Source organism: Balaenoptera physalus, assembly GCF_965194825.1.
Source record: "Balaenoptera physalus genome assembly, chromosome: 1".
In the NCBI taxonomy this organism is placed as follows: Eukaryota; Metazoa; Chordata; class Mammalia; order Artiodactyla; family Balaenopteridae; genus Balaenoptera; species Balaenoptera physalus.
In genome coordinates this window covers 62,576,826-62,601,502 of record NC_138882.1, presented here as the reverse complement: position 1 = coordinate 62,601,502, position 24,677 = coordinate 62,576,826, and the positions used below count along the sequence as shown (strand labels likewise).

Here is a 24,677-nt window from a genome sequence, read left to right as displayed (position 1 = left end):
AAGTTATAATCAAAATGGTAATTAGAAATAGAAATTCCAAAGTACTGTTCTTAAGTAATATCAAAATTGTTTTCTCGGGGCTTCCCTGGTGGCGCAGTGGTTGAGAATCTGCCTGCCAGTGCAGGAGACACGGGTTCAAGCCCTGGTCTGGGAAGATCCCACATGCCACGGAGCAACTAGGCCCGTAAGCCACAACTACTGAGCCTGCGCGTCTGGAGCCTGTGCTCCGCAACAAGAGAGGCCGCGACAGTGAGAGGCCCGCGCACCGCGATGAAGAGTGGCCCCCGCTTGCCGCAACTAGAGAAAGCCCTCACACAGAAACGAAGACCCAACACAGCCATAAATAAATAAATAAATAAATAAAAATTTTTAAAAAAATTGTTTTCTCATTATAAAAGTAATCTAGGTTCATGGAAGAGAAAAAATTAAATAAAGAAAAGCTCCAAATTAAAAATTAAAATTACCCAGGTTATTTCCCAGAAAGAGCTGCTGTTAATATTTTGGCATATAAAAGCTTGTAAAAGCTATTTTACAAGCTTATATGATTTTAAGTCAGTCAATCTCTCCTCTCTTTCCTGCCTTTCCCAGATAAAATCTTGTCCCGGAGAATGCCATCAGCTCACCAGCCTATCAGTACTATTGAGGCGCCTCTTCTTCTTCATGACCCCACCCCAGCAGGCAAGGATACCATCTGCGTCACTGTCTTTGAGCACCTGAGGAGAATTGGATCCAGATACTTTGGAAGGCTTTTTGACCCCCATTTGTTCTACATTTAAATGCTGACATGATCTGAACATAAATTTTTAATGTCTTCATTGCTTTGGTTATTGCTTTTAGGTGTGTTTAGATTTTGATGTTAAAGAAAAGCCAGAGCTATACAGCAGTTAAAGTGAGAAAAACAGATTTTATTCGGAGCTGTTGCAATAGGAGCAAAGAGACTTCAGTGTAGAACTGGGCTCATTTCTGAATACAGCATAAACTAGTGCGGTTCTGTGATCAAGGAGCAGAGTGGGGGTCAGTGGATAAAAATTACTAAGAAGAAGCATCAGGAGTCAGGGGGTGATTCTGGCTTGACAAGATTCTTGCTGAACACAGACCAGGGTGATCAGATACCAAGGGTGAGGGATTTTTTCTAAATTGACTTAGCAGGGTTCTTGCCAAAACTGGATGATGCAGGCCCAAAAAAGATGGACACAAGCCGGAGGTCAAAGGCTACTTGAGAGGAGGGCTAAGAAAAGCCTGACGTAAGTTTGGTCAAGGAGAGAGTCCTTATTAATGTCTTTGCTGCAAGTTACAGATAATCATTCTATTGATAATTCTGTCTTCTTTCTCCTTGTTTCTCATAAATTTAAGATGCTTGAAATGAAGTGGTTCTATATCCTCTGCCCCTTTTAACTTATTTTGAAGAACTGGAATATTAATTATGCTCTTAATGATAATGATACCTTTTTTTTTTTTTAAGTAAATAAGTTGAACTTTTTGGGGAAAACTGAAAGTATGAGCCTTAGTTGTTTGCTACTGTGAGGAAAACAAACTCTGCTGTGACAGAGGAGATTCTACAGTTACGGGAACCTGTGTAGCCTTGCATAGTCCCTTGGACTAGTCAGTTTGGAGCTCCTATGGGAGCTTTTTAAAAAATACAGGTTCCGGGACCTAAACCTGTGAATGGAGTGGGTATAGAGTGGTGGCTCTGAGGTGAGGCTCATTAACTTGTTGTTGTTATTGTTATTATTAAATTCCTACATGATTCTGACATGGATACAAGCTGGGGAAACACTGGGTTAGTGAAGGGGGTTACAGGCCTTGGTGCCTTGGCAAGTCATCCTATCTGAAACTATTTCCCTGTCTACAAAGTGACAGATATGTGTAACCATTTTGAAAAATTTTGTAAGGACTTAGAGATAATATATACAAAACACTTAGCATAGTACCAGGCTCAGAGGATGCTCAATAAATGCTGGGAGTAATTTCTGACTAGAGTGTTTACCCCAAGCCCATGCCTGCCTTCCTGCCTGAGAGAGGTTGGCCAGGCACCAGAGGAACCACACTGACCTCCTAGCCCTCTTCCTTACCGGTGTCTCCAAGGCAAAAGGCATACCAGGCCCGCCTCACAGCCCTCTAGAAAACATGCTAGGGTTGCTGTTCTTCCCTCCAAAACTCCTCAAGAGTTGTCTGCTCCAGATCTCTTAGAATTTTAATACCTTTCTCTCCTCTATCAAATGTCTTACTCCTGGTTGCCAGTACACTGTTCTTCCTAGAAGCCCTGTTAACTGGGAGGCCCTTCCTGAAGAAGTGGGGTCTGGAAGAGATCCTCAGTTTTCTCACTTACAAAATGGGAATAAGATCCTTTTCCCAGGGTTGTGAAATTTTAATTTTTAGGATAATACAACTCAGAATGAGTTAGCCCTGAGTTCTAGAAGCTTTGTTATAGATAAACTCTGTTTAGAGCTCTCTTACATACCTCTCAGTTTTCTAAATTTTTCCAAATAATTGCAGCTATCAGATATGTAAGTTATAGATAAATGAGGGGTTACTATTAATTTTTTCCTTCAGTTATCAAATACTGATTTTTCCTGCTGTGGTCAAGTTACTGTACTAAAAATTAAGGGACAAACCTGAATTTGAATCCCTGTTCTGAGAGTCCTTGGGAGAGTTAGTTAATCCTAAAATTGAAATACTATTACTCAGAAGATGGCAGTTGCGAGACTGGAGGAGATAGAGAATGTATATATATTATACATCAAGTGAGCATTTAACAAGGGTTAGTTCTTCTGTCATGCTCAGCTCTTTTTCCGTTTCTCTTAAGACTTCATCCCTCTTCTTAAAGTAGGCAGGGAGGAAACCTGTATTTTTTGAGACTGAAATATGGACCAGGCTTTGTGCTAGGCACTTCAATTATTTTAGTCCTTACATCAGCCTTGTGGGATAGATGATGATATTATGTCCACTTTATAGATGAAGAAACAATAACTCAGGGAAATTAAAGAACTACCCCAAACTCAAACATAATAAATGACTGAGCTGGGATTCAGATCAGATCTGTCGTGCTCGCAAATCTGTGCTCTTTCCACAGCTCCAGTATTCTTTTCAGTCTTCATGCAGCTACTTCAGGGGCCTCCTCTGTCTGTGGGCTGTTGACTCTGCCTCCTTACTCCCTTTTACCCTAGGAAATCTGCTTTTATTTAGACATACAAAGCTTGCTCACAAATTTTTAATAGTGTTTTGTTGCTTAAAATAAAAAACTTGGACTCCACTGCACTATATCATGACATCTCAACATATAACCTAGTAGAAATTATAAATTTATAAAAACACTCATAATAGAAGGTAGTATGTGATGAGTGTCAAGACTGAGGTGCAAATCAGGTTTTGTTGGGTGTTTATTGGGGACGTGTGGTGTGGGAACACGTAGGAATAGCGAAGCTGTTGGAGATGGTGGCATTTGAGAGTCATGCTAAAGGAAGGGTGAACTGGGAGGGAGTCGGCAGGAATAAAGAGCAAAGGTGAGAGAGCACATCTAGGGGAAAAGGAGAGGCAGGCAGTGAAGCTCGAAATAATTATTCAATTCTTTTGCATACAAGATGGTGTCTTTTTAGATAGTGAAATAAAAACCCAGATTTTGGATCTATGATGCAGCATTAACATAAATGAAAATAGTTAATCTCAGTATAGTGGTGGTTTACTTTAAAAAGTATGGTGTCTGTGATAATAATTTGGGGGGGGGGAAATGCAAGTATAAAATGTGATTAAGATGTATCCACTGTTTCAATATGGGGAGTAATTATTGCATATCTTTTAGTGTGTAAAATTAACAATATTCCTGTTTTAGAGAAACAAGGAAAAGTACCAGGAGGTTACCTGAGGGGAAAGGATATAATATGCCGGATTTAAGCACACTGTAGTTGTTCTACCATATTTATGTAAAGGAAAGATTACTTTATATATTTGCATTTTAAGCCCACTGGTGTATTTTTCCTCTTAGTGTTAAGGAGGGAAGTCATAATGCTCTGCGCGTCATCCCCTTATGCTTCACTCCTTGTAAACTGTCAGCACTCCGCAGTTTTAAATCTTGGAAATGGTGTGAGGCCAAGGTTTTCAAACTCAGAATAGTAAATCAGTCAATCAGTCTTTGTATGTAACAAATCTTGGCAACACCTACCCTTTAATGTTGCCCAGGATGTTATTACTTATAGTTCTATTTTGGGAAGGGAACTCAGTCACTCACTGGACTTCATTATTATAAAGAAAGGTCTTGTTTGAACAGATGTGTTTATTAGTTGGCACAATTTCTCTTGGCTTTCCTGGTGCAGTTTGGTCTCATGAATAAAGCTGCTTATTATAATAGACATAGCTCATGAAGGGATCAATTTTTCCAGCTTTATCAACTATCCCAAAAGATAGCCACATGATTTTTCCCTTGTTTTGACAGCTAAATATTTTCTCTAAACAAAATAAAATTCAAATATAAATTTAATATATAACGTAGAAGAGTTTCTCGGTCAAATTTAATATAGTGGGGTTTTTTTTCATTTTTGATGTAGGAAAAATTTCAGTGAGTAGATTTTGGATTGTAAATTGAATTATTCTTCTAAAAAATTACATTAATATTCCTAGTTAGAGTATACCTAAATTAGTAAGTGCACCAGTTTTTGCTGTTTTTCCACAAGAAACTAATTTAATATTTTAACTCTTTTTTTTTTTTAGAACTTTTGTTTTCCATTTTTATCTAGTCTGTTGACAACACGTTTTAAAACAGTACTGTTTTCCTATTAACCTGGCAAGCACTTTGAATTATTTCAGTGGTAGAATGGATTTGCCAACCATACTATCCTGAACACTTGTGAATGAGTTTCCTATGTTGTCTAAAGTAGAACCGAGCTGGCGGCTAGTCCATTGGAAAACTGAACCTATGACCTTTGCTTCTTTAAGTTCTCTATGATAATCAGCTGAGTAGTAAGCCACAAAAGTTGGCTAAATCAATCTCATTGGCATATTTTGGAATATTACTTTTGACTGAGCTGTGCAAGGTGATGAGTACACAAATTCTTAGGAAAAAATAGAATTATTGGGTAGGAGCATGTAAAATAGCTGATGTGACTAATAATGAAATACATTATTTAACATTTCTTAATGCATTTATATCGTGCTCCACTTAACCTGTGTTTTTCATTTTGGAAACAAATGCAGCAACAACAAGAATAACGGCTAAAATGTGTGTTCATTTAAGCTACCTTGGTCTGGTACCTTGTGATACTGCTATTCAGTTAAGAACTTTTTAAAAATATTAAATATGGAAGCTAATACTTAGCTTTGGTGTATCCATTCACTAGACTGTTTTATGTTACTTTTGTTTCTTTAACAATTTGTTTCAGGTGGAGTTTATCCAGAAATTTTCCCCAAAAGAAGCAGAAAATCTGCTTCTGTGGCAGTATATTTCCTTTCAGGCATTACCTGCTGAGCTTAGGAAACACACTGCACTTGAGGTCAGCAGATCAGGCACCGCAGAGTGCAGGAAGTGGCTAAGCAGCAGTCGCTCGTTGGGAGAACTTGAGTCTCTGGTAAGATAATTTTGATGGCCTTGGTTCATTCAGTAGCTGTTTATTAAGCTCAGTTACTGGGGATGTATTGTTGAAAAGACAGGTTGTGCCCTCAGGTTAGAATCTAGCAAGAGGTTCAGATTTCTACATTGTAAAAGTCTTTGAGAAACTACTATTATCTTGATTGATGTAAATGTTAGGGGGGGAGAGTGTCTGTAGCTCAAGACACATTGGAACAACATTAAACACATTATGAAATACTTTATTTGTAGTATTTTTGCTGACATATCTCTGGATTAGGCAGACATGATTCTTCTGTTTGATGTACAACCCTCATTTTATGCAAACCTCTTCAGAGCTTTTATGTACCTTTCTATTTAGAATGCTCCCTCTTAAAATAATGGAATAAAAAAGAAGTTCATCTGTAAGTAAAGAAAAATACAATTTAAAAAACTGAATATAGTACATGTAGTTGCGTTTATTTGCTCATTCTTTGATTCATTCATTCATATTTTGAGTGCTCATATGTGCCAAGCTGTTTTAGGCATTGGAGATATATCAGGGAACAAAACAAACAAACAGAACAAACAAAAATTCCTGCTCTCATGGACTTACATTCTAGCTTAGCTGTGGACAGAGAAGTAATAAATATATATATTAATAATATATGTATTATATATCAGTTTGTGATAAGTAGAGAAGAATCAAGCAAGGATGAAGACAGGGCATTCAAGGGGATGAGGACCTATTTGCAGTTTTAAATTATGAGTTCAGGGTTTTCTCAGGACTTATATTTCTATACTGAGTGTAAATGTTCTGATAGTCTGTTACATAATGGCACTTGACCATAATCATCAAGATAATTTAAAACATTTACATACATTGAAAGGAAATATAAATTTTTATGTGCCTTTATTTTGGGAAAACTATTAAATACCTAGTTAGGAGTAGGTGAACTTGTTCAGGTTTTGCAGTTTTTGTGCACAGATTTCTATAGTAAAGACAAAAAGTCTTTTGTATTAGATAAAATAAAAGCATCTATTTTCTAAAATTCAGCAGATCTTTGCTCTGTGACCAAAACTTTAGTTCAGCAGGTCATTTAACATGCTTATTTGTAAAAGGAAATAAGTAAATCATAAATTAAAAGCTGTATGGTAATTATATAAAATTAAGTGTGGTTGTTGACGTGTAATGGATGAAAGGCAAGGTTACTGATTGTTACCACGACCAGACCAACCCCATTCCCGGCCAGTCGGAGAGAGATGTGATGTATAGATAAGAGCGAATCCAGGGAAAATTGTCTTTAGTTTCAAATTCTAGATAGTGCACTTAAGTACTATATTTGTTTATTGAATGCAGTGTTGCTGAAAAATTTTAAAGGTTATAAAAACAGCAGCAACAATAATCTGGTAACTTTAAAAGACTGCTAAGTACATAATGTAAAAAACTAAAATTTTTAGTTGATGAAGATTATAAATTAGCTTGACCATACTGGCCATTTGTATCAAACCTATTTATTAAAATATGATGCTGTTTCCATTTTGTTAAATTTTCAACCTAAAAGGAAAAAAAGTTTCTTTATTTAGAAAAATGAAGCAAATGTTTCTGTGTATAAGGAAAATTAGTTTTAGCAAAATATACATGTATTAAAGAAATCGCTGAAGAGATGGTTTTGGGTCTTAGAAATATAATTCTACGTGGGTTTTTATGAAGAGTGGTAAGTAACTCAGAACCTCCAGGTAACTGGGTTCCAGCTCCTTTAGACTGGTATCTAAACTCAGGTCCTTTCCCTGCCTCTCCCCTCTAGAACCCAGTGCTCTCTGCTTTGCTTGCCGTGTGTAATTCTGCTAGCGAAGCTCTGGATATGGGACAGCAAACTGCAGTTAAGGAAGTTGGGAGTCAGCTTTGGGCTCTTTTAAACATTAAACTGGTAAGGAAAGCAACTAATCATTTCCCTGAAGAACAAATAAAATATTGAAAAAAGAATAATACTGAAATTTCCCTGTAGAGTAAAATGTATGTAATTTCTTTAGGTTCTTGGTAGAACTTGCGGTTAGAACTTAAAATACCTACTTGTACTCTTTCAGCCAGTTCTATTTAAGAGTGTGATAGAATTATATCAGTAAAACTAGAACCTACAGAAGTGACAGTGATCTTCTAGCTAACTAGTTTCAAGACCAGTTGGATCCTGTTTTTTTTAAAAATCTCTTCTATTGTTTTCTCCTCTCTTTGGTTGGTATAGCTTGTTTGTTATTCTAGGGTCTTTTATAAAACTCTTTTGGGCAATGGAGAGTGATGTGGCTTAAAGGTGGAAGGGGCAAGTAAATGGCTGTGGCTAATTTGTATTACTCTTCTCCAGAAAAGCCGGAAAGCCAGGTGATGATCAGGCTAGAATTAGAATGATGTATGTTCCACAGATCATTGTGATTTAGAAATCATATTTAGTTAAATATCTAAATATGACATTTAAGTTGAAATAAATGTGTAACCTCTGGTTGTCCCGGTCAGTGGAAGCTGAAGGCAACATTCACACTTGGGAAATAATAGAAATGGTTTTGCAGATGATGTTTTATCATTAAAGTTTATGTATAAGGTCAGATTTCACTACTGCAGCATTTTGACTTCACTGAGTACTTTCCTCTGATCCTTACAAATCATTCAATAAATATTCACTGAGGACCTCTCCTGGTGATATAGCTTGCAATATCATGATAGAAACAACAATTATGGAGAGGAGAAATGGAATTTTAAGAAGACTAAGGAATAAACAAGCTTTTTCAGTGACTTTCAGATAAAAGTAATTAGATCCCCATCTGAGTTAAATCTTGGTTTGAAACATGGCTCTTTTTCCTAGCTCTGTGATCTAGAGCAAATTATTTAACCTTTCTGCCCCTTTTTCTTATTAAAGTGAGGGTAATAATACCTGTCTCACAGTTATAAGGAATAAGTGAGGTAATAAAGTGCTTAGCATATCGCCTGGTATATAATAAATGCAAAGGTTGCTATTCTCATGTAATTGAAAATTTTCACCAAAATTATTTTGTGCTTCTTGTTTAAGGTAACAGGTCAACCTTATGTTCAACAGACACTCAGCCTTTTACTTCCACTGCTGGGATTTTTCATTCAAACTCTAGATCCTCAGCTGATAAGTCAGGTAAGAATAGTGAGCAAGTTATGTGTTCTTCTCTATCTCCTTGATGCTGAGTACTCAGACCTTTTTTATTGTTGCTGTTAACTGCTCGGGAAAAATCCCTGAGGTTAGGAGTCACAGTTTACGTGTGAACCCTGCATTCATAGCATTTTCAAAGGCATGCCAGCAGCTGTGGGAGTGTGGAATATAACCACCAGGGATTTAAGGATAATCCCCATTGTTTCTTTGAAGAAATAAAATGACCAAGGAGGAGCACTCCTGAATTTTCTCTCTGGCCCCCAGCTTGCGTGGCAGGACAGGGGTCACCGGGGGATCCATGTGGTGTTGCCTCAGGTGTGCCTCGCTTTTGGAGGTTCTAAGCAATGGAGAGAGGGGAAAATCTTACCTGAAGTGATTTGAGGCTTTGGAATGAGTCCATACTGGACAGACTTGATCCCCTAATTCAAGAGTGGCTTAAACTTACAGTCACTTAAGAAACAAAAACTGTCCCAAGGTAAAGCTAACCTTTCCTATTTAGGAGGATGAGAGAAGTAATACCCTGTCACAGCATATTGCAGAGTGAGACTAGCAACACTTCATTTTTAGTAGCTCTGGTTTCTGGTTGTGCACATGAAGAACTTAGCATTAACAAATATTTACTAATTAGGTATATTTTAAATTACCGTATGTGTAATTACAGAGAATGAGAATATAGTAAAATAATTGACTCAAATTATGTTGATTCTGAAGATTCTAATATTTTTTGAGAAATTAAATAGTGATAGTTTTGATGTAAATAATTTTGCCTACCTTCAAAAATTCCAAATAACATTTTAAAATGTCAACATAATTGTTCATTTAGATATTGCCTCCTTTATAGACTAGCTCAGTGCTCCTTTAAACCAAGGGTTGGCAAACTATGGCCTCCTGGCTAGATTCTGCCCTTCTGTTTTCAGCACAAGTGCTAATGATGATTTTTACATTTTTAAAGGTTTGTTAAAAAAAAATTGTGTGTGTATGTATATATATGTAACAGGGAACATGTTGCCTGCAAAGCCTAAAATATTTACCATCTGGCCCTTTACAGAAAGTTGGCCAACCCATGTTTTAAATAATGAACTTCTCTCTCTAGAATTTAAAATACAAAATAATTTTTGAAGATTTAAAAGAAGAGCACTGGTGTATCAGTTTTCAGAAACACATGGATTTTTCATTTTTTTACAGTGGTTGGTAGGACTAATGTTGTAATGATTGACTCAGTCATTTTGTTTTATTCAAACTCCACCTGTGAAGTGTAGGCTTTGTGGAATGTTCGACTGTCCTGGGTTTGGTTTTGTTTCCCCTCCTACATACCCATCAAAATCTTAGTCATGTCTCTACAAAGCATTTGTTTTCATTTATAACTGTTCTTTGGTCTTTGTGCCTTTAGGTAATAACTTTGCAGACCTCACTACTCAAATCAGAGCCTCCTGACCATGTTCGTTTGGCAGTTCTTGATTTTCTGTCTTCCCTGGGAAAACTTTTTATACCTCAAGCCATCCAGGTAATACTCTCTTAATTCTTTTGTTCCCATGTTAACAAAATCTCTAAGAATTACTGATGGATTTTCAGGCTTTAACTTCTGAAATTCTGTGGATTGTTGACAAAGAAAATTGGGGGAAAAATATATTTTGTGAAGAGAGGGTGACTGTCAAAATAGAACTCATTTTATTTACTTTTAGAAAAATATATGTTGACATACAAATAATTTATAGAGTTGGCTATGGTGTGAGATTTATTTTAGTTGGGCTCTAGCACACAAAGTTCCTGAGGAAGGAAAACATATTTATGTCTTCTAGGGAATGGTGTATAATGAGGAAATTGGGTGATTTATAGAAGTTATTCTCTTGGTTTTAGATCCATGAAAGGCAGCCTGTTTGTTTTTTAAGACGATATTTTTGAAAATGTTGCAAAGTATATATAGAGTTGACAAATTGATATTTATTTATAAAACTGTAAAGGCCTGGCAATACACTTCTACTGAATTTTATGACATGCTTCACAGCAAAAGGAGGTCTTCCTCCTAAATTGAGTTTTTTCTTCCTTTTTACTGTCTGTGGTCAAAACAACAATTCTAGACAGTTGACCTTTTTCTCCCACCTCCACGGGAGATATTATTTATACTATGAAGAGTTCAGTGATGAGAACTTTTTACGTTAACTTGAGCAAAAACATGATGGATGGACGTTATCTCAGTACATGCTGATTAAAACCTTTGAAACCAAGAATTGAACTGGTTAGTTTCTAAAGAGCTCTCTTGTTCACAGGTAAACAATACCATACCATTTGTTTTCATCACGTAAGGTGTCTCATGAGATAGGTGTGTACTTGGCAGCTTCTTTTCAACTCTCTGGACAAAAGTATTCAAAGATACTTGCATTTGAGCTATCTTCTTTTTAGCATAAAACGAATGTAATCTAAAATGCTGCTTCATTAGTGCATAGCTACTGACCCTAATGGGCCCAGAACCTATGGAACAAATGTTTTATTAGCAGACATTACCTTACATATTCCCAGGAGTGAAGTTCAGGTGTGAAGAAATTTTGGGGATTCATCAGCCTATGAGAGGCATTTGAAGCCACATGATGAAATTGATTCATTTATTCATTCAAGAAAAAACGGAGTTCTTGCTATGTGTCGGGCACTATTTTAATCACTGGGGGTTCAGTAATGAATGAAACTAATAAATACTGACTCTCAGCCTGTTGTGAGGCAACAGACTAACGAAGTGGGGATCTATGTAGTGTACTAAGTGGTGGTGAGTGCTACGGAGAGAAGCAAAGCAGGGAAGGGGAAGGGAGAACGTGTATGTTGGGGCAGAGCCTTCACTCGAACTTCGTCACTGGAGTCCTCACCACGGTGCCGTGTGGGTAAAACCTGAAGCTGAGGGAGCACGCCAAGCAGGTATCTGGGGAAAGCATTTCCAGAGCAGGGGAAGTAGTAAGTGGAAGTCCCCGAGATGGGAGCACGCCTGATAGGAGAGCTAACGCAGAGGCAGTGGGGCTTTGCAGGCTGTTGTGAGGACGCTGGTTTTTACTCTGAGGGAAACGGGAAGCTACTGGAAGGATTTGAGCAAAAGAGTGACATGATTTAACATGTTTTAACACGTGTTCACTGGGACAGAATTATGGAGATTTGACAACGTTAGAATAATCAGTGTACTCTGCTGAGGTTTTCCTCTATTTAATAAGGTTTGGTTTTCTTTTTAGGACAAAATTCTGCCCCACCTATCTTCTGTTTTTGCCTCACTGCTAGCTGACAGGAATTGGCTACTAGAACAACATTCCTTGGAGGCGTTTACTCAGTTTGCTGAGGTAATTAGAAGGCCAGTCTATCACAGTGACCTCTAAAATAATTTAGTATCTCAGATATTCCAAAACATTCCAAAAACATTTATTGAGCTGCTTTTGTATCTTAGTCATAAAATTTTCTGCTGGCGGATATATTACTAGTCATCTATTTTACAGGACCTAAAAATGAGGCCCAGAGAAGCGAGGTGACTTTCCTAAGGTCCTATGAGTAGTAACAATCAATCAGATCAGGCATTCAGACCAGGTGTACTAACTCAGACACTATTTTGGGGTCGAATGAGAATACATTTCGTCTCCACCTATCAGTCACAGGGGCTAGAGGTTGATGAACACAGACCTGTTAGCTTGGTTCTGTAGAGAAGGCGACCCTGCCCTGGGTTACTTTTACCCACTGTAGTGCAGCGTGCCTGTGGTCATAAGGGGGCCCAGAGATGTTCGGATGACCGGGCAGAAGTCATTACAGCTTACAGCCCTACACTTGTGCAGAATATTGTATTATCCTAAGGCACCCTGAAATAACTATGAGATTATCTTTTGAGTATCCTCTGGCACTATTTTCTTTTAAAATGCATTTTTAATTAAGGTAGCTCTTAAAGCTCATGTACTTGTCTTTGCAAGTTGTTGAAATATATTGAAATTAGCTTTGTCAAATCTTTTAATAGGGAACAAATCATGAAGAGATAGTTCCACAATGTCTCAGTTCTGAAGAAACAAAGAAGAAAGTTGTATCTTTTCTGGAGAAGGTATTTTATTTATATAGAATCAAAATAGTAGTGGCACATATTTTGTTCTGTATCATGTTACTTTTCTTTTTTCAAATTATAACCAAGTTGAATATCTTTGTTAGCTCCAGTTTTTCACAGTGCTTAACACAGTGGTGACCCACATTATTATTAAGCAGTTGGGACCTCATTACAAGTCAGAAGTAAAACACTTTGGAGTCCCTCTGCCTGTAGTTTGGGATACTGTTGCACTGATCATTCAGGCAGTGAGATGAAGAATGGGGAGCCCTCACCCGTGACTCATCATAATTAGATTCACGTGTAGAGTCGTAGGCCTGAGAGGATCATGTTCACTGCTGTAATTTAGTCATGGCTTTTCCAAATAGTGACCAAACTGTTGAATCATATGGCTCCCATATTTGTGCATGCTTTGAAACTTATATGGAGATAGCGGTAGGATGTAAGTTAAAGGTTAATTGAAGCACTCATAGAGCAGTTAAACCACAAATTTAGAACGCTAGGAGAAAGTGAATTATGCTTAAGTACTTAAAATTTTTTAATCTCATTATTGAACTGGGCGGTGTCTCTTTATTATTTTTATATATGCATATATTACATATAAGCTTACATGTAAGTGTGTGCACATGTTGCTTTTAACAATTTCTCACCCTATTCAGTAAAGGCTAGCAGACTATCATTTTTCTGTAGGGAAGGAGAACACTGTAGAATAATTTTACCCAAATTACACTGAGGATACATTTACAGATGACTCCAACTTAACTTCCAAAATTTGCTTAGTTCACAGGCTAAGCCAGAACAGTTTAACACCCGGCACTTAAAACACGCAGGCCTTTTCACCTTCTGAATATCACACTATTTTAATATTGAGCAGAGAATGCTAATGTTGATGTTTGCTTGGTTTTTCATGGTCTCTGGCAGACGGGGTTTGTAGACGAAACTGCAGCTGCCAGAGTGGAACGTGTCAAACAGGAAAAAGGTACTTTCTGGGCGCCCTTTGCTAAAGTTACTGTAGAAGAAGCAGAGAAGTCATCTTTACAGGTATGGACTGCTTTTCAGTGTGGATCAAGCTTTAATAAGAAATTCTGCCTTATTACTTACTGATGATAAAAGTAAAACAGAAACTAGCATGGTTCTTGGCCTCATACTGAATATCAAAATAAATAGGTCTAGACATGTAAAATTGTTTTATGGTAGCTACTCTTTTAAAAATCACATTTCTTCTTCCTGAAAGGTTATCAACACATAGAACAGAGGAGGGACTAAAAAAAAAGTTTTAAGCATCATACAAAATATACTCTTCTAACATAACTGTCAATTATTTGTAGTAACCTTTGGGAAAGTTATGTCTTCGTACCAGTGACGCTACAAATGCAGTAGTTTCTGAACCACAGAAGAAAACCAATTAACTTACCTTCCAAAATGTTTACTTTGATCCTTTGCCTCATTCATCAAATCAGCCTAAGAGTTTTTGGCACTGTCTAGAAATCACATCTACCGATTAAAAGGCAGAAATCTGATACCTCTAACGATATTCAAAATTGTTTTGAGCAGTAATAGTATATTTGGAACGGTAATCCATAACGGTAAATTTAAGTTACAGTTCTCATTAAAAAAAAAAAAAAAAACTAACTTGTTTTTAAGACATGTTAACTTTTATGCCTTACATCTGTAAAGTTAAATATATCAGTAGTATAAATAAGCCCTCAAGAATTTATATGTTATGATCTTCCCTAGGAAGACAGGGATTATAAAAACTGTCTTGGCCTCAATCCTTCCTCCCCTTCCTGGTGCGGTGATGTTAGAAACCCTGACAATTTACTGAACTGGCTCCGAAAGCATCATTATAAACTCAGCATTAAAAGGAAAAACAGCAGGCATTTAGAAAATTTATATTTGGAGCTTTTTTGTAAAAGACAGATTATATGGCCAAAAAATACTCACTGGAAGTTACTGGACAAGGCAGCACTTCTTAGTTTCCTTCAACCTTGAGCATTAATGGCGGCAGCAGCCTGAATCCCTGTGACAAACCAAAAATGCCTTCACATCTCTCTGCAGACGCTTGCAGGGGGAGGGTGCCCTCCTGCCCTTGTGAACCAATAACTAACGAGAATTAAATTTTCATATAAAACTTAACAGGTTTAGAATTTGTCCTTATAAGCTTTACTCTAGTCCAGAAGGAAAGTTCTTTATTTTTACCATTTTGGAATGGGTATCACGGCACTACTTGCTTTTCTCATTTGCCAGCCTTCTGCAAAAAGAGCACGTCACGAGCTCCCCTTGGAAGAAGAGGAGTACAGGTCAGCACTCCAAGCAGCAACAGCGGCCCTGGAGGCAATCGAGTCGTTACTCCAAAAGTCTCCTCCTCCAGACTGGCTTCTGACGAAAATGGAGACACTCCAAGAAAGGATTGATAAGCTAAAACATCACGTATTCTAGGGTGAAGACTGAATGGACTGGACCATATTATCACTAGGTAGAGTTGGATGATTTTTTTGTCATCCTACAGCGCATTTCACCTACAGATGAAAATATTGATGTAATTAATTATGTCTGTATATTTTCTAACACATAAAACAACTTTTCTAAAGTTGAATCTACTTAAAATAGTCTTTATTGGACATTTAGAGAACAGGATGGTGGGGCATATGTCTCATGAAGAGCTTTGGTACAAGGTAATAATACAGGAACAGTCGGTAACTCACTCAGATGATAGATAGTACATCTGTAAACAAACAAACAAGCTGCCTAAGGAAACCTTAGCAATTTAAAATCATTTATATACTTTATAGCTAAAATTTTTTCAGTAAGTTGATTTCATAATAGAGCTTACTCTTCTGACAAAGAAATAGCACAAAATTAAGCTAATCAGCTTGAGTTTTTGTATTTTCTTTACTTCCAGAATTGTTCTGGAAAAAAGCAGTAAGAAGTTCAACCTTTCCACAGCCACTTGCTCTTCACAGAAACTGGCCTCAGTCAGACACACAGCCTCCTCCTCTGAGAAGGGCTGGGAACCTCTGCACCGCCCAGGGCTCCCCGCCAGCACGCCAGGTCTCACAATTCCGTTGGCACTGACTGGAAAAAGAGCTCCTGGTATGAGAAAAACAGGATGCTTTTGGGTTTTCTTGTCTGCAGAGCCTGCTTTTGAGGTATTAGTTTGATTTTTTAAAAAAGGAATCCATTTTCCTAAAGATTAACTCACACCCGTTGTCACCAGTTATTGTCTTCCCAGTTCAGATCGCCGTCTTCTCCCCAGCCTGCACACTCTCCCTGCAACAAGAGAAAGCAAGCCAAGGGCAACCTGCTGAAACAAATCATGTTCAGATTCGAAAGATCAGGAATTTAAAAGAGGCACAACACGTGTCTTTTGATGCCAGAATACATTTCCTTGTACTAAGTAAAATAATTTACTGTAACAGGAAGCTGAAAAGTAGAATTACTTTGGTTCCAGAATTACAAAACCACAGTATTGGAAAATAACTTTCCAAGGACCATATAAGCCAATAAAATCAGCTTGATGACACCACATTCTTGGTTTAATCCCTTTTCCAGACAAAAAGATCATTATTGTAATAAGTGGCCCATTTATTAGCCCAAGCACTGCTACATTTTTCTAGGGAACAAAAGATGCCACTTATAGGAACTGATTTTATTCATTTTATGCTTGATCATGTTATCCAATTGTGGACATCAGTCTTTTCTCTCACTGGGAAAACAGCATGTTTGTTATCAATGGGACAGTGCAGCTGCTACCTATGAGGGAAACACATAAACTAGTAGCACAATTTAATAATCCTCACCTCAGTAATTTCTGCTGCAGCAAATTTTGAGGAAAAGTGCATCACTGATGAGACATTATCCTTGGCGGGAGCTACTGTTTCTGTCCTCAGTTCAGGTAAAATAAGAATAGCAGCTGAAGGCTTAATTTCTGGGATCATATCAGCAAACCAATCCAACTCTGGGTCTTTTACTGGCTTCTTTTTCACCTGAATGGTAAACTCCTCTCCTAAACCAAGTTCTGATGGAACTTTAAGGCGCCTTTCTTGTGACAACACTTTTGGTGGCTTGGTTTGGTCTGGGTCATCCCTGCTTCGTACAGGACTGGTGTTTTGGGGTGGGCTTGATTTCAAAGCCTTGGCCTCTTCAGTGAGTGGAAGCAAAGTAGGAGTGGCCTTTTGCTCCCCTGAGGTAACAGGTCTTGCAGCCGTGATTCCACCTCCTGGGTTCATTTCAGTATCTAAGCTGCTGGGCTCAGAGTCATCCCAAGCCGCCTCCTCTGCATTCGAGTTAGGGAGTGGGGACCTGGCAGCAGCGTGGGCTCCTGCGGGACAGACGTCTACGCTGACAGTGTTGTTCTCAGGCTCCTCAGGATCGCTCCAGTCAGGCCACTCCTCAGACTTTTTAGAACTTGATGGGAGCTTTTCACTGTCTCCTGAGGTAGTTTTCACATCTGAGATTCCGTTGATGGGAAATTTAATAGGCTGAGAAAACTGATCGCCTGTGGGGGATAAGTACAAGAATTATTCTCATAAAATGTTGGTTTTAAGAACAATATATTTAGGAGAAAGTTAACACTACAGAAACGTATAGATCCAATTCCTTGGAAATATCCATGTACACTGAAGTATGAGATATCCCAGCAGAACATAAATCAACAAAGACGTGGTGTAAGTTAAACAAACACTTCAACTGTAATTTGATGGAAGCATCCCAAGCAACAACTAACTGGAGCATCTAATCCTTTACTAAATATTCAAACATACTGTTTATTGGCATAACTGTCTATAAACAAATATAAAAATGTTCTAACCCAGGCAATGTTACCCTTGAGATGTTAATTACGTACACCCTGAAAAAGTGTTGTGTGCTCAAATAAGTTTGCCTCGCCCAACATATCCTCATTTTAAACAGATTTCCTTAAGTGTAGTCAAGTCACTGAAGTCTTGTGCAGTGTGGTCTGATTCTGTGCTCAATTCCCCAAACTTATTTAACCACAGAACTCCTCTTTCATAGCACACCTATTAACATCTTCCAGAACTATCATTCTTTGATACAATTTGGAAAAAGTCCCAAAGTAAAGTATCTGGTGCAAAAAAGAATTCAAGCAACGTCTTCACCAGTTATGAAGAAAAGACAGGTATATACCCTATAGTCCAGGGAAAAAAGACAGACCCAAGCTGACTACATAATTACAAATAATAAAAATCAGTCTCAATATTCCCAAAGTGCCCTTAAGGTTCAGAATTTAAACTTATTACTCAGGAAAACATTCACCCAAGCAGTGGAACAGGAAAACATTCACCCAAGCAGTGGAACAGCTATATAAATTTAACGAATCTACCTGTCTGTAAAAGAGTACTGTAGTAATCTCGCTGTATGCGCTGCTTGCTGGTGATGGGCATGTTGGCAGAAAAACATCTGGGGAATATGCTAGAGGAGGGGTTCTTCAAGACGGGCGAGATCGGACTGCGCTGGCTGCAGACGACGTGCGTGGGAGAATCTGAAGATAAATAAAAACTCCAAAAAAATGAAAGGGGTAGTAAATTGCTTCTTTTCCTATCCCATGTTAGGTGAGCAATGGTTAAGGGAAAAGGGTATATTTAACACAGATAAAAGATAAGTTGCAGAAAGAGGGCACCTCCAAATATTTGAAGAAACATAGCTACTAAGGAAGGGACTGCCTGTCCTAGAGGCATTTAAGAACAGGCTGTGTCCACATGGTGGTAGTGGAACAGAAAGGTTTCAAGCATAGGTGAGCAGCTGAAGTAGAAAACAAAACCTTTAGGATACCTAGTTATAAAAGTTAACAGCCTTTAAAAACATCTTAGTGGTGATTTAACATCATACTTGATTCTACTTACTTTCCTTTTAAGAATAAAGAGTACAAACACACCAATGTGAATGTACTCAATGCCACAAGACTGTACACTTAAAATGTTTAAAATGGTAAACTTTGTTACGGACATTTAATGCCCAACTGGGAAAAGGAAAATGTTTCAAGAAAATGTTGTCTTTAACAGCTTATCAGAAAGTTCATACTCAAGAGTGGGTATTGCTCAAAAGGATTCTAGCAAAATTTCTGGCTGAATACTTCCTCTGCCTCAGAAAAGTGAGGGTGAGGGGGAAGCCTGGGCTATCTCATCACAGGCCACAGCTCCCCTCCTCAGCGCAGTCGGACCTCTACAAGCCCTCCACCCTCTTGCTTATTTCTGCCACTCTCCTCCCTGCTGAAGTCCTACTGATTTTTCTTACAAAATGTCCCCTTCTATAAATTGTCTTCCCTAACTCTTGTTCATGCAGACTTATTTCCCTTAGGTACACTTTTCACTAACCTCCATATTAGCCCTTATTCTTAAGTCTGACCATGCAGGTAAACTGTAAAAGAACAGAAGGAAAAAGATCCAGTCTAAGAGTACCTCTTTTACACACGCCCCTTCCCCAGCAGCCCCCCATGTCCTGTAGAAGAAGGGCCTCTCTTTTCTATAAACTTGGAATGTAGGCTGCCACCAGGGCTCCCAGCCATCTTGGATGAAAAGCCTAACGTGGCAAGTCAGTGGGATTAGACTCATAAAGTTTTCAGGAAAATCTATTTTAGTAAAAACTTATCTGCTGTTGCTGCTTTTGGTGCCTTTTCAGCTTTCTATTCAGACTACGGAGTAATCCAGGTAGATAGTATATAAAACATCCAGAACCAGAAAACTCCATCCAGTAAATAAAAAAGATGTTCGGAGTGGGGACTTCTGCTAATTCAACATGTAAAGCTGCCCCCAGAGACTGACCCCTAAGCCTTATCTCAAAATTATACATACCCTCTCCTCCTGCCAGAAATTCCTCTGGGATGAAATATAAATAAATCTTTCATCTGCTCTTTGTGCGCTCTGCTAAAAGAAAAACTGGTAACAGCAGAGCTCACTCAGTTTGGTATGGACATTTCGTGGCTGAAGAGGAGGCGACAGCTTCTCCATCGCCCTCTTTAAGCTCCCTGGAGCCACACTGACACTGATTCATTAGCACCAAGGAAGAACTGAACTCTCTTCAAAACGTCAGGAAGTCAGTGTTGCTTTAAAAATTCTCTTGGCATCAAAATTAGAGAACAGTCTATCTGACAATTCTTTCCTACTAATAATAACTGTTTCCATGCTATCTACTCACTATGATTGAGAACCGGATTAGAGATCCAGAGCTTCATAACACGTCATCATCCTTCAGGGTTATACAAAGGAGCAAAGAAGCAATGACACTGTTGATAAAAAATTCTTATTCTTGACTTTTATAGCCTACAAAGATCAGAAATCACTGCTACTTCCATGTAGCATCCAATGGAAACATACCAGAAATACGGATATTTTTTTCTCTTCATTTCTTGAAGTACCTAAAAATCAACAGCTTGTCACCTAATAGGCCATCAAAATCAAAAGAACTTAAACATCTGGTGTTGTTAAGAGCTGCTACAACCTTTTTGGAAACTGACACTATCTATTAAAATTTTAAGTATTCAATATATTCTCTGACTCAGTAAGAAATCCAGAAATGAGTGCAATAGCCATCGATAGGGAAATCACTGAATTATATTCAATGAAATATTAGGCAGCTATCAAAAACAAAACAAAACTATTAGGCAGTTATGTACTGACCTGGAGACAGGTCCCTGATAAGCTGCTACAAGAAAAATATCAAGTTGTAGAATTGTGCATAATATTTTTTTCTTTTTTTAAAAAAACCCTATGTGTGTGTGTAAACATACATTTGTGTGTCTTTGTGGGCTTAGAAAAAAGGATGAAAGAATTCCCACTAAGCCATTGTTACCTTAGACGCCCCAGAAGGAGCTGGGGGAGGGAAATTAACTTTTTCCTTATGTATCATTTGAATACAATCTGCATTATCTGTATAATGTTTAAAATCTAATAAATTAAAACAACACACTAGGCCCTTTAATCATTCTTACCTTCTGCGGAAAGGTCCATAGTTTTAGTAAAACTTGGGGCAGTGCGTTTGAAGACCTTGGTTCTTTCTCCTCCCACAACCACCTCTGGTCCAAGTAGAGAGACCAACACTGCCAGGCTGTGAAGAGTAATTGCCACAATGGAATCGCTGGTATCACGCAGGCCCAGTAATACCTAGGAGTGAATTGGGTAATAAGTGTACACAGCCATATTGCCTGTCTCTTTCTCCCCCCCGTAAACAAGTAGTTGGGCTGCAATCAGACTGTGCTTGCTCAAGTGAACTTCATTTCTTAAGACACGTGTTCTAGGTCAGTAGCTCGCAACCTATCTGTGGTCAAGGACCAATATTTTCCGCTCCCAATCCATCACAGCCTGATACTTTTTCAAAAATAAAACAAAAATGAAATTAAGTAGATAAATACATTAGAAATATATTAGGAATAAGATGACTCTGTTAAATTACTATAAAAGGTTTTAGATTTGTCCATGATGCCTGTTGACTCTTGCCTCCAAACCAAGGCCACAGAGTCCTCCCAAGAGCTCAGTGCTTTTAAGCCTACAGCACCAAGTATTCCCAGGTGGTCTTCCATCCAAGTACTAACCAGGCCTGACCCTGCTTAGCATCTGAGATCAGATGAGATGGATGCATTCAAGGTGGGAAGGCTGTAGACAATTCCCCAACCAAATTCTTGGCGAATCTGAATACTCCCAACTGAAAGACAGAGTTGCTGAATGGATTAAAAAGCTGAGACTCATCTATATGATGTCATAAGAGACTCACTTCAGGTGTAAGTACATACATAGACTGAAAGTGAAGGAATGGAAAAAGATGTTCCATGCAAATGAAAACCAAAAGAAGGCTGAGGTAAGTTATATTTGTATCAGACAAAACTGACTTAACACAAAGACTGTAATAAGAAACAAAGCAGGCATTACATAATGATAAAGGGGTCAAATCCAACATTTATAACATTTATAAATATTTATGCACTAAACATAGGAGCACCTAAATATACAAAGCAAATATTAAGAGACCCTAAAGGGAGAAACAGAGCAATACAGTAATAGTAGGGGACTTTAATATCCCATTTACATCAATGGATAGATCATCCAGACAGAAAGTCAGTAAGAAAACACTGGCCTTGAATGACACATTAGATTAGATGGACTTAACAGATATACAAAGAACATTTCATCCCAAAGCAACAGAACACACATTCTTCTCAAGTGCACACGGAACATTCTCCAGGACAGATCATATGTTAGGTGACAAAACAAGACTTGATAAACTTAAGAAGACTGAAATCATATCAAGCATCTTTTCTGACAGTAAAAAAACTAGAAATCAATTACAAGAAGAAAACCAGGAGATTAACCAAGATGGCGGAGTAGAAGGACGTGCTCTCACTCCCTCTTGCGAGAGCACCAGAATCAAAACTGGCTGCTGGACAATCATTGACAGGAAGAACCTGGACTTCACCAAGGAGGATACCCCACGTCCAAGGACAGAGGAGAAGCCACAGTGAGACGGTAGGAGGGGCGCAATCAGAGTAAAATCAAATCCCATAACTGCTGGGTGGGTGACTCACAGACTGGCGAACACTTATACCACAGAAGTCCACCCACTGGAGTGAAGGTTCTGAGCCCCACGTCAGGCTTCCCAACCTGGGGGTCTGGCTACGGGAGAAGGAATTCCTAGAGAATCAGACTTTGAAGCCTAGTGGGAATTGATTGCAGGACTTTGACAGGACTGGGGGAAACAGAGACCCCACTCTTGGAGGGCACACACAAAGTAATGTGTGCATCGGGACCCAGGGGAAGGAGCAGTGACTCTTGGGGAGACTGAACCAGACCTACCTGCTGGTGTTGGGGGGTCTCCTGCAGAGGCGAGTGGTGGCTCTCTTTCACCGTGGGGATAAGGACACTGGCAGCTGAGGTTCTGGGAAGCTCTCCTTGCCGTGAGCCCTCCCAGAGTCTGCCATTAACCCCACCAAAGAGCACGGGTAGGCTCCAGTGTTGGGTTGCCTCAGGCAAAACAACCAACAGGGAGGGAACCCAGCCCCACCCATCAACAGTCAAGTGGATTAAGGTTTTACTGAGCTCTGACCGCCACAGCAACAGGGAGGGAACCCAGCCCCACCCATCAACAGTCAAGTGGATTAAGGTTTTACTGAGCTCAGACCGCCACAGCAACAGTCAGCTCTACCCACCACCAGAGCCTACCATCAAGCCTCTTAGATAGCCTCAACCACCAGAGGGCAGAGAGAAGCAAGAAAAACTACAATCCTGCAGCCTGTGGACCAAAAACCACAGTTACAGAAAGATAGACAAGATGAAAAGGCAGAGGGCTATATACCAGATGAAGGAACAAGAAAAAACCCCAGAAAAACAACTAAATGAAGTGGAGATAGGCAACCTTCCAGAGAAAGAATTCAGAATAATGATAGTGAAGATGATCCAGGACCTCGGAATAAGAATGGAGGCAAAGATTGAGAAGATGCAAGAAATGATTAACAAAGACCTAGAAGAATTAAAGAACAAACAAACAGAGATGACCAATACAATAACTGAAATGAAAACTACACTAGAAGGAATCAATAGCAGAATAACTGAGGCAGAAGAACGGATAAGTGACCTGGAAGACAGAATGGTGGAATTCACTTCTGCGGAACAGACTAAAGAAAAAAGAATGAAAAGAAATGAAGACAGCCTAAGAGACCTCTGGGACAACATTAAACGCAACAACATTCGCATTATAGGGGTCCCAGAAGGAGAAGAGAGAGAGAAAGGACCAGAGAAAATATCTGAAGAGATTATAGTCGAAAACTTCCCTAACATGGGAAAGGAGATAGCCACCCAAGTCCAGGAAGCGCAGAGAGTCCCATACAGAATAAACCCAAGGAGAAACACGCCGAGACACATAGTAATCAAAGTGGCAAAAATTAAAGACAAAGAAAAATTATTGAAAGCAGCAAGGGAAAAACGACAAATAACATACAAGGGAACTCAGATAAGGTTAACAGCTGATTTCTCAGCAGAAACTCTGCAAGCCAGAAGGGAGTGGCATGATATACTTAAAGTGATGAAAGGGAAGAACCTACAACCAAGATTACTCTACCCGGCAAGGATCTCATTTAGATTTGATGGAGAAATCAAAAGCTTTACAGACAAGCAAAAGCTAAGAGAATTCAGCACCACCAAACCAGCTCTACAACAAATGCTAAAGGAACTTCTCTAAGTGGGAAACACAAGAGAAGAAAAGGACCTACAAAAACAAACCCAAAACAATTAAGAAAATGGTCATAGGAACATACATATCGATAATTACCTTAAACGTGAATGGATTAAACGCCCCAACCAAAAGACATAGACTGGCTGAATGGATACAAAAACAGGACCCATATATATGCTGTCTACAAGAGACCCACTTTAGACCTAGGGACACATACAGACTGAAAGTGAGGGGATGGAAAAAGATATTCCATGCAAATGGAAATCAAAAGAAAGCTGGAGTAGCTATACTCATATCAGATAAAATAGACTTTAAAATAAAGAATGTTACAAGAGACAAGGAAGGACACTACATAATGATCCAGGGATCAATCCAAGAAGAAGATATAACAATTATAAATATATATGCACCCAACATAGGAGCACCTCAAAACATAAGGCAACTGCTAACAGCTATAAAAGAGGAAATCGACAGTAACACAATAATAGTGGGGGACTTTAACACTTCACTTACACCAATGGACAGATCATCCAAAATGAAAATAAATAAGGAAACAGAAGCTTTAAATGACACAATAGACCAGATAGATTTAATTGATATATATAGGACATTCCATCCAAAAACAGCAGATTACACGTTCTTCTCAAGTGCACACGGAACATTCTCCAGGATAGATCACATCTTGGGTCACAAATCAAGCCTCAGTAAATTTAAGAAAATTGAAATCATACCAAGCATCTTTTCT

General features: G+C 38.6%; 2 protein-coding genes across 14 annotated transcripts in view; one reads left to right on the top strand and one right to left on the bottom strand.

Moving 5' to 3' along the window:
- The window catches only part of FIRRM (FIGNL1 interacting regulator of recombination and mitosis), a gene marked incomplete at its 5' end in the record, with an annotated part of 325,889 nt that extends 310,642 nt beyond the window's left edge, over positions 1–15,247 (top strand). For all 5 annotated transcript variants that reach the window (XM_082437530.1, XM_082437531.1, XM_082437532.1 and 2 more), the window contains 9 exons: positions 589–678; positions 5,373–5,558; positions 7,345–7,467; positions 8,596–8,691; positions 10,097–10,210; positions 11,916–12,020; positions 12,680–12,760; positions 13,679–13,798; positions 15,005–15,247. In XM_082437530.1, coding sequence (XP_082293656.1) covers positions 589–678; positions 5,373–5,558; positions 7,345–7,467; positions 8,596–8,691; positions 10,097–10,210; positions 11,916–12,020; positions 12,680–12,760; positions 13,679–13,798; positions 15,005–15,196 — 1,107 coding nt within the window. In that variant the 3' untranslated portion in view covers positions 15,197–15,247. The remainder of the gene's footprint in view (positions 1–588; positions 679–5,372; positions 5,559–7,344; positions 7,468–8,595; positions 8,692–10,096; positions 10,211–11,915; positions 12,021–12,679; positions 12,761–13,678; positions 13,799–15,004) is intronic.
- Positions 15,248–15,353: 106 nt separating this feature from the next.
- The window catches only part of SCYL3 (SCY1 like pseudokinase 3), a 46,630-nt gene continuing 37,306 nt past the window's right edge, over positions 15,354–24,677 (bottom strand). For 6 of the 9 annotated variants that reach the window (XM_082437705.1, XM_082437704.1, XM_082437709.1 and 3 more), the window contains 4 exons: positions 20,703–20,874; positions 18,099–18,257; positions 16,558–17,255; positions 15,354–16,058 (listed from right to left, as the gene is read on the bottom strand). In XM_082437705.1, coding sequence (XP_082293831.1) covers positions 15,975–16,058; positions 16,558–17,255; positions 18,099–18,257; positions 20,703–20,874 — 1,113 coding nt within the window. In that variant the 3' untranslated portion in view covers positions 15,354–15,974. The remainder of the gene's footprint in view (positions 16,059–16,557; positions 17,256–18,098; positions 18,258–20,702; positions 20,875–24,677) is intronic. The other 3 variants (XM_082437708.1, XM_082437710.1, XM_082437711.1) reach the window with 3 other exon arrangements.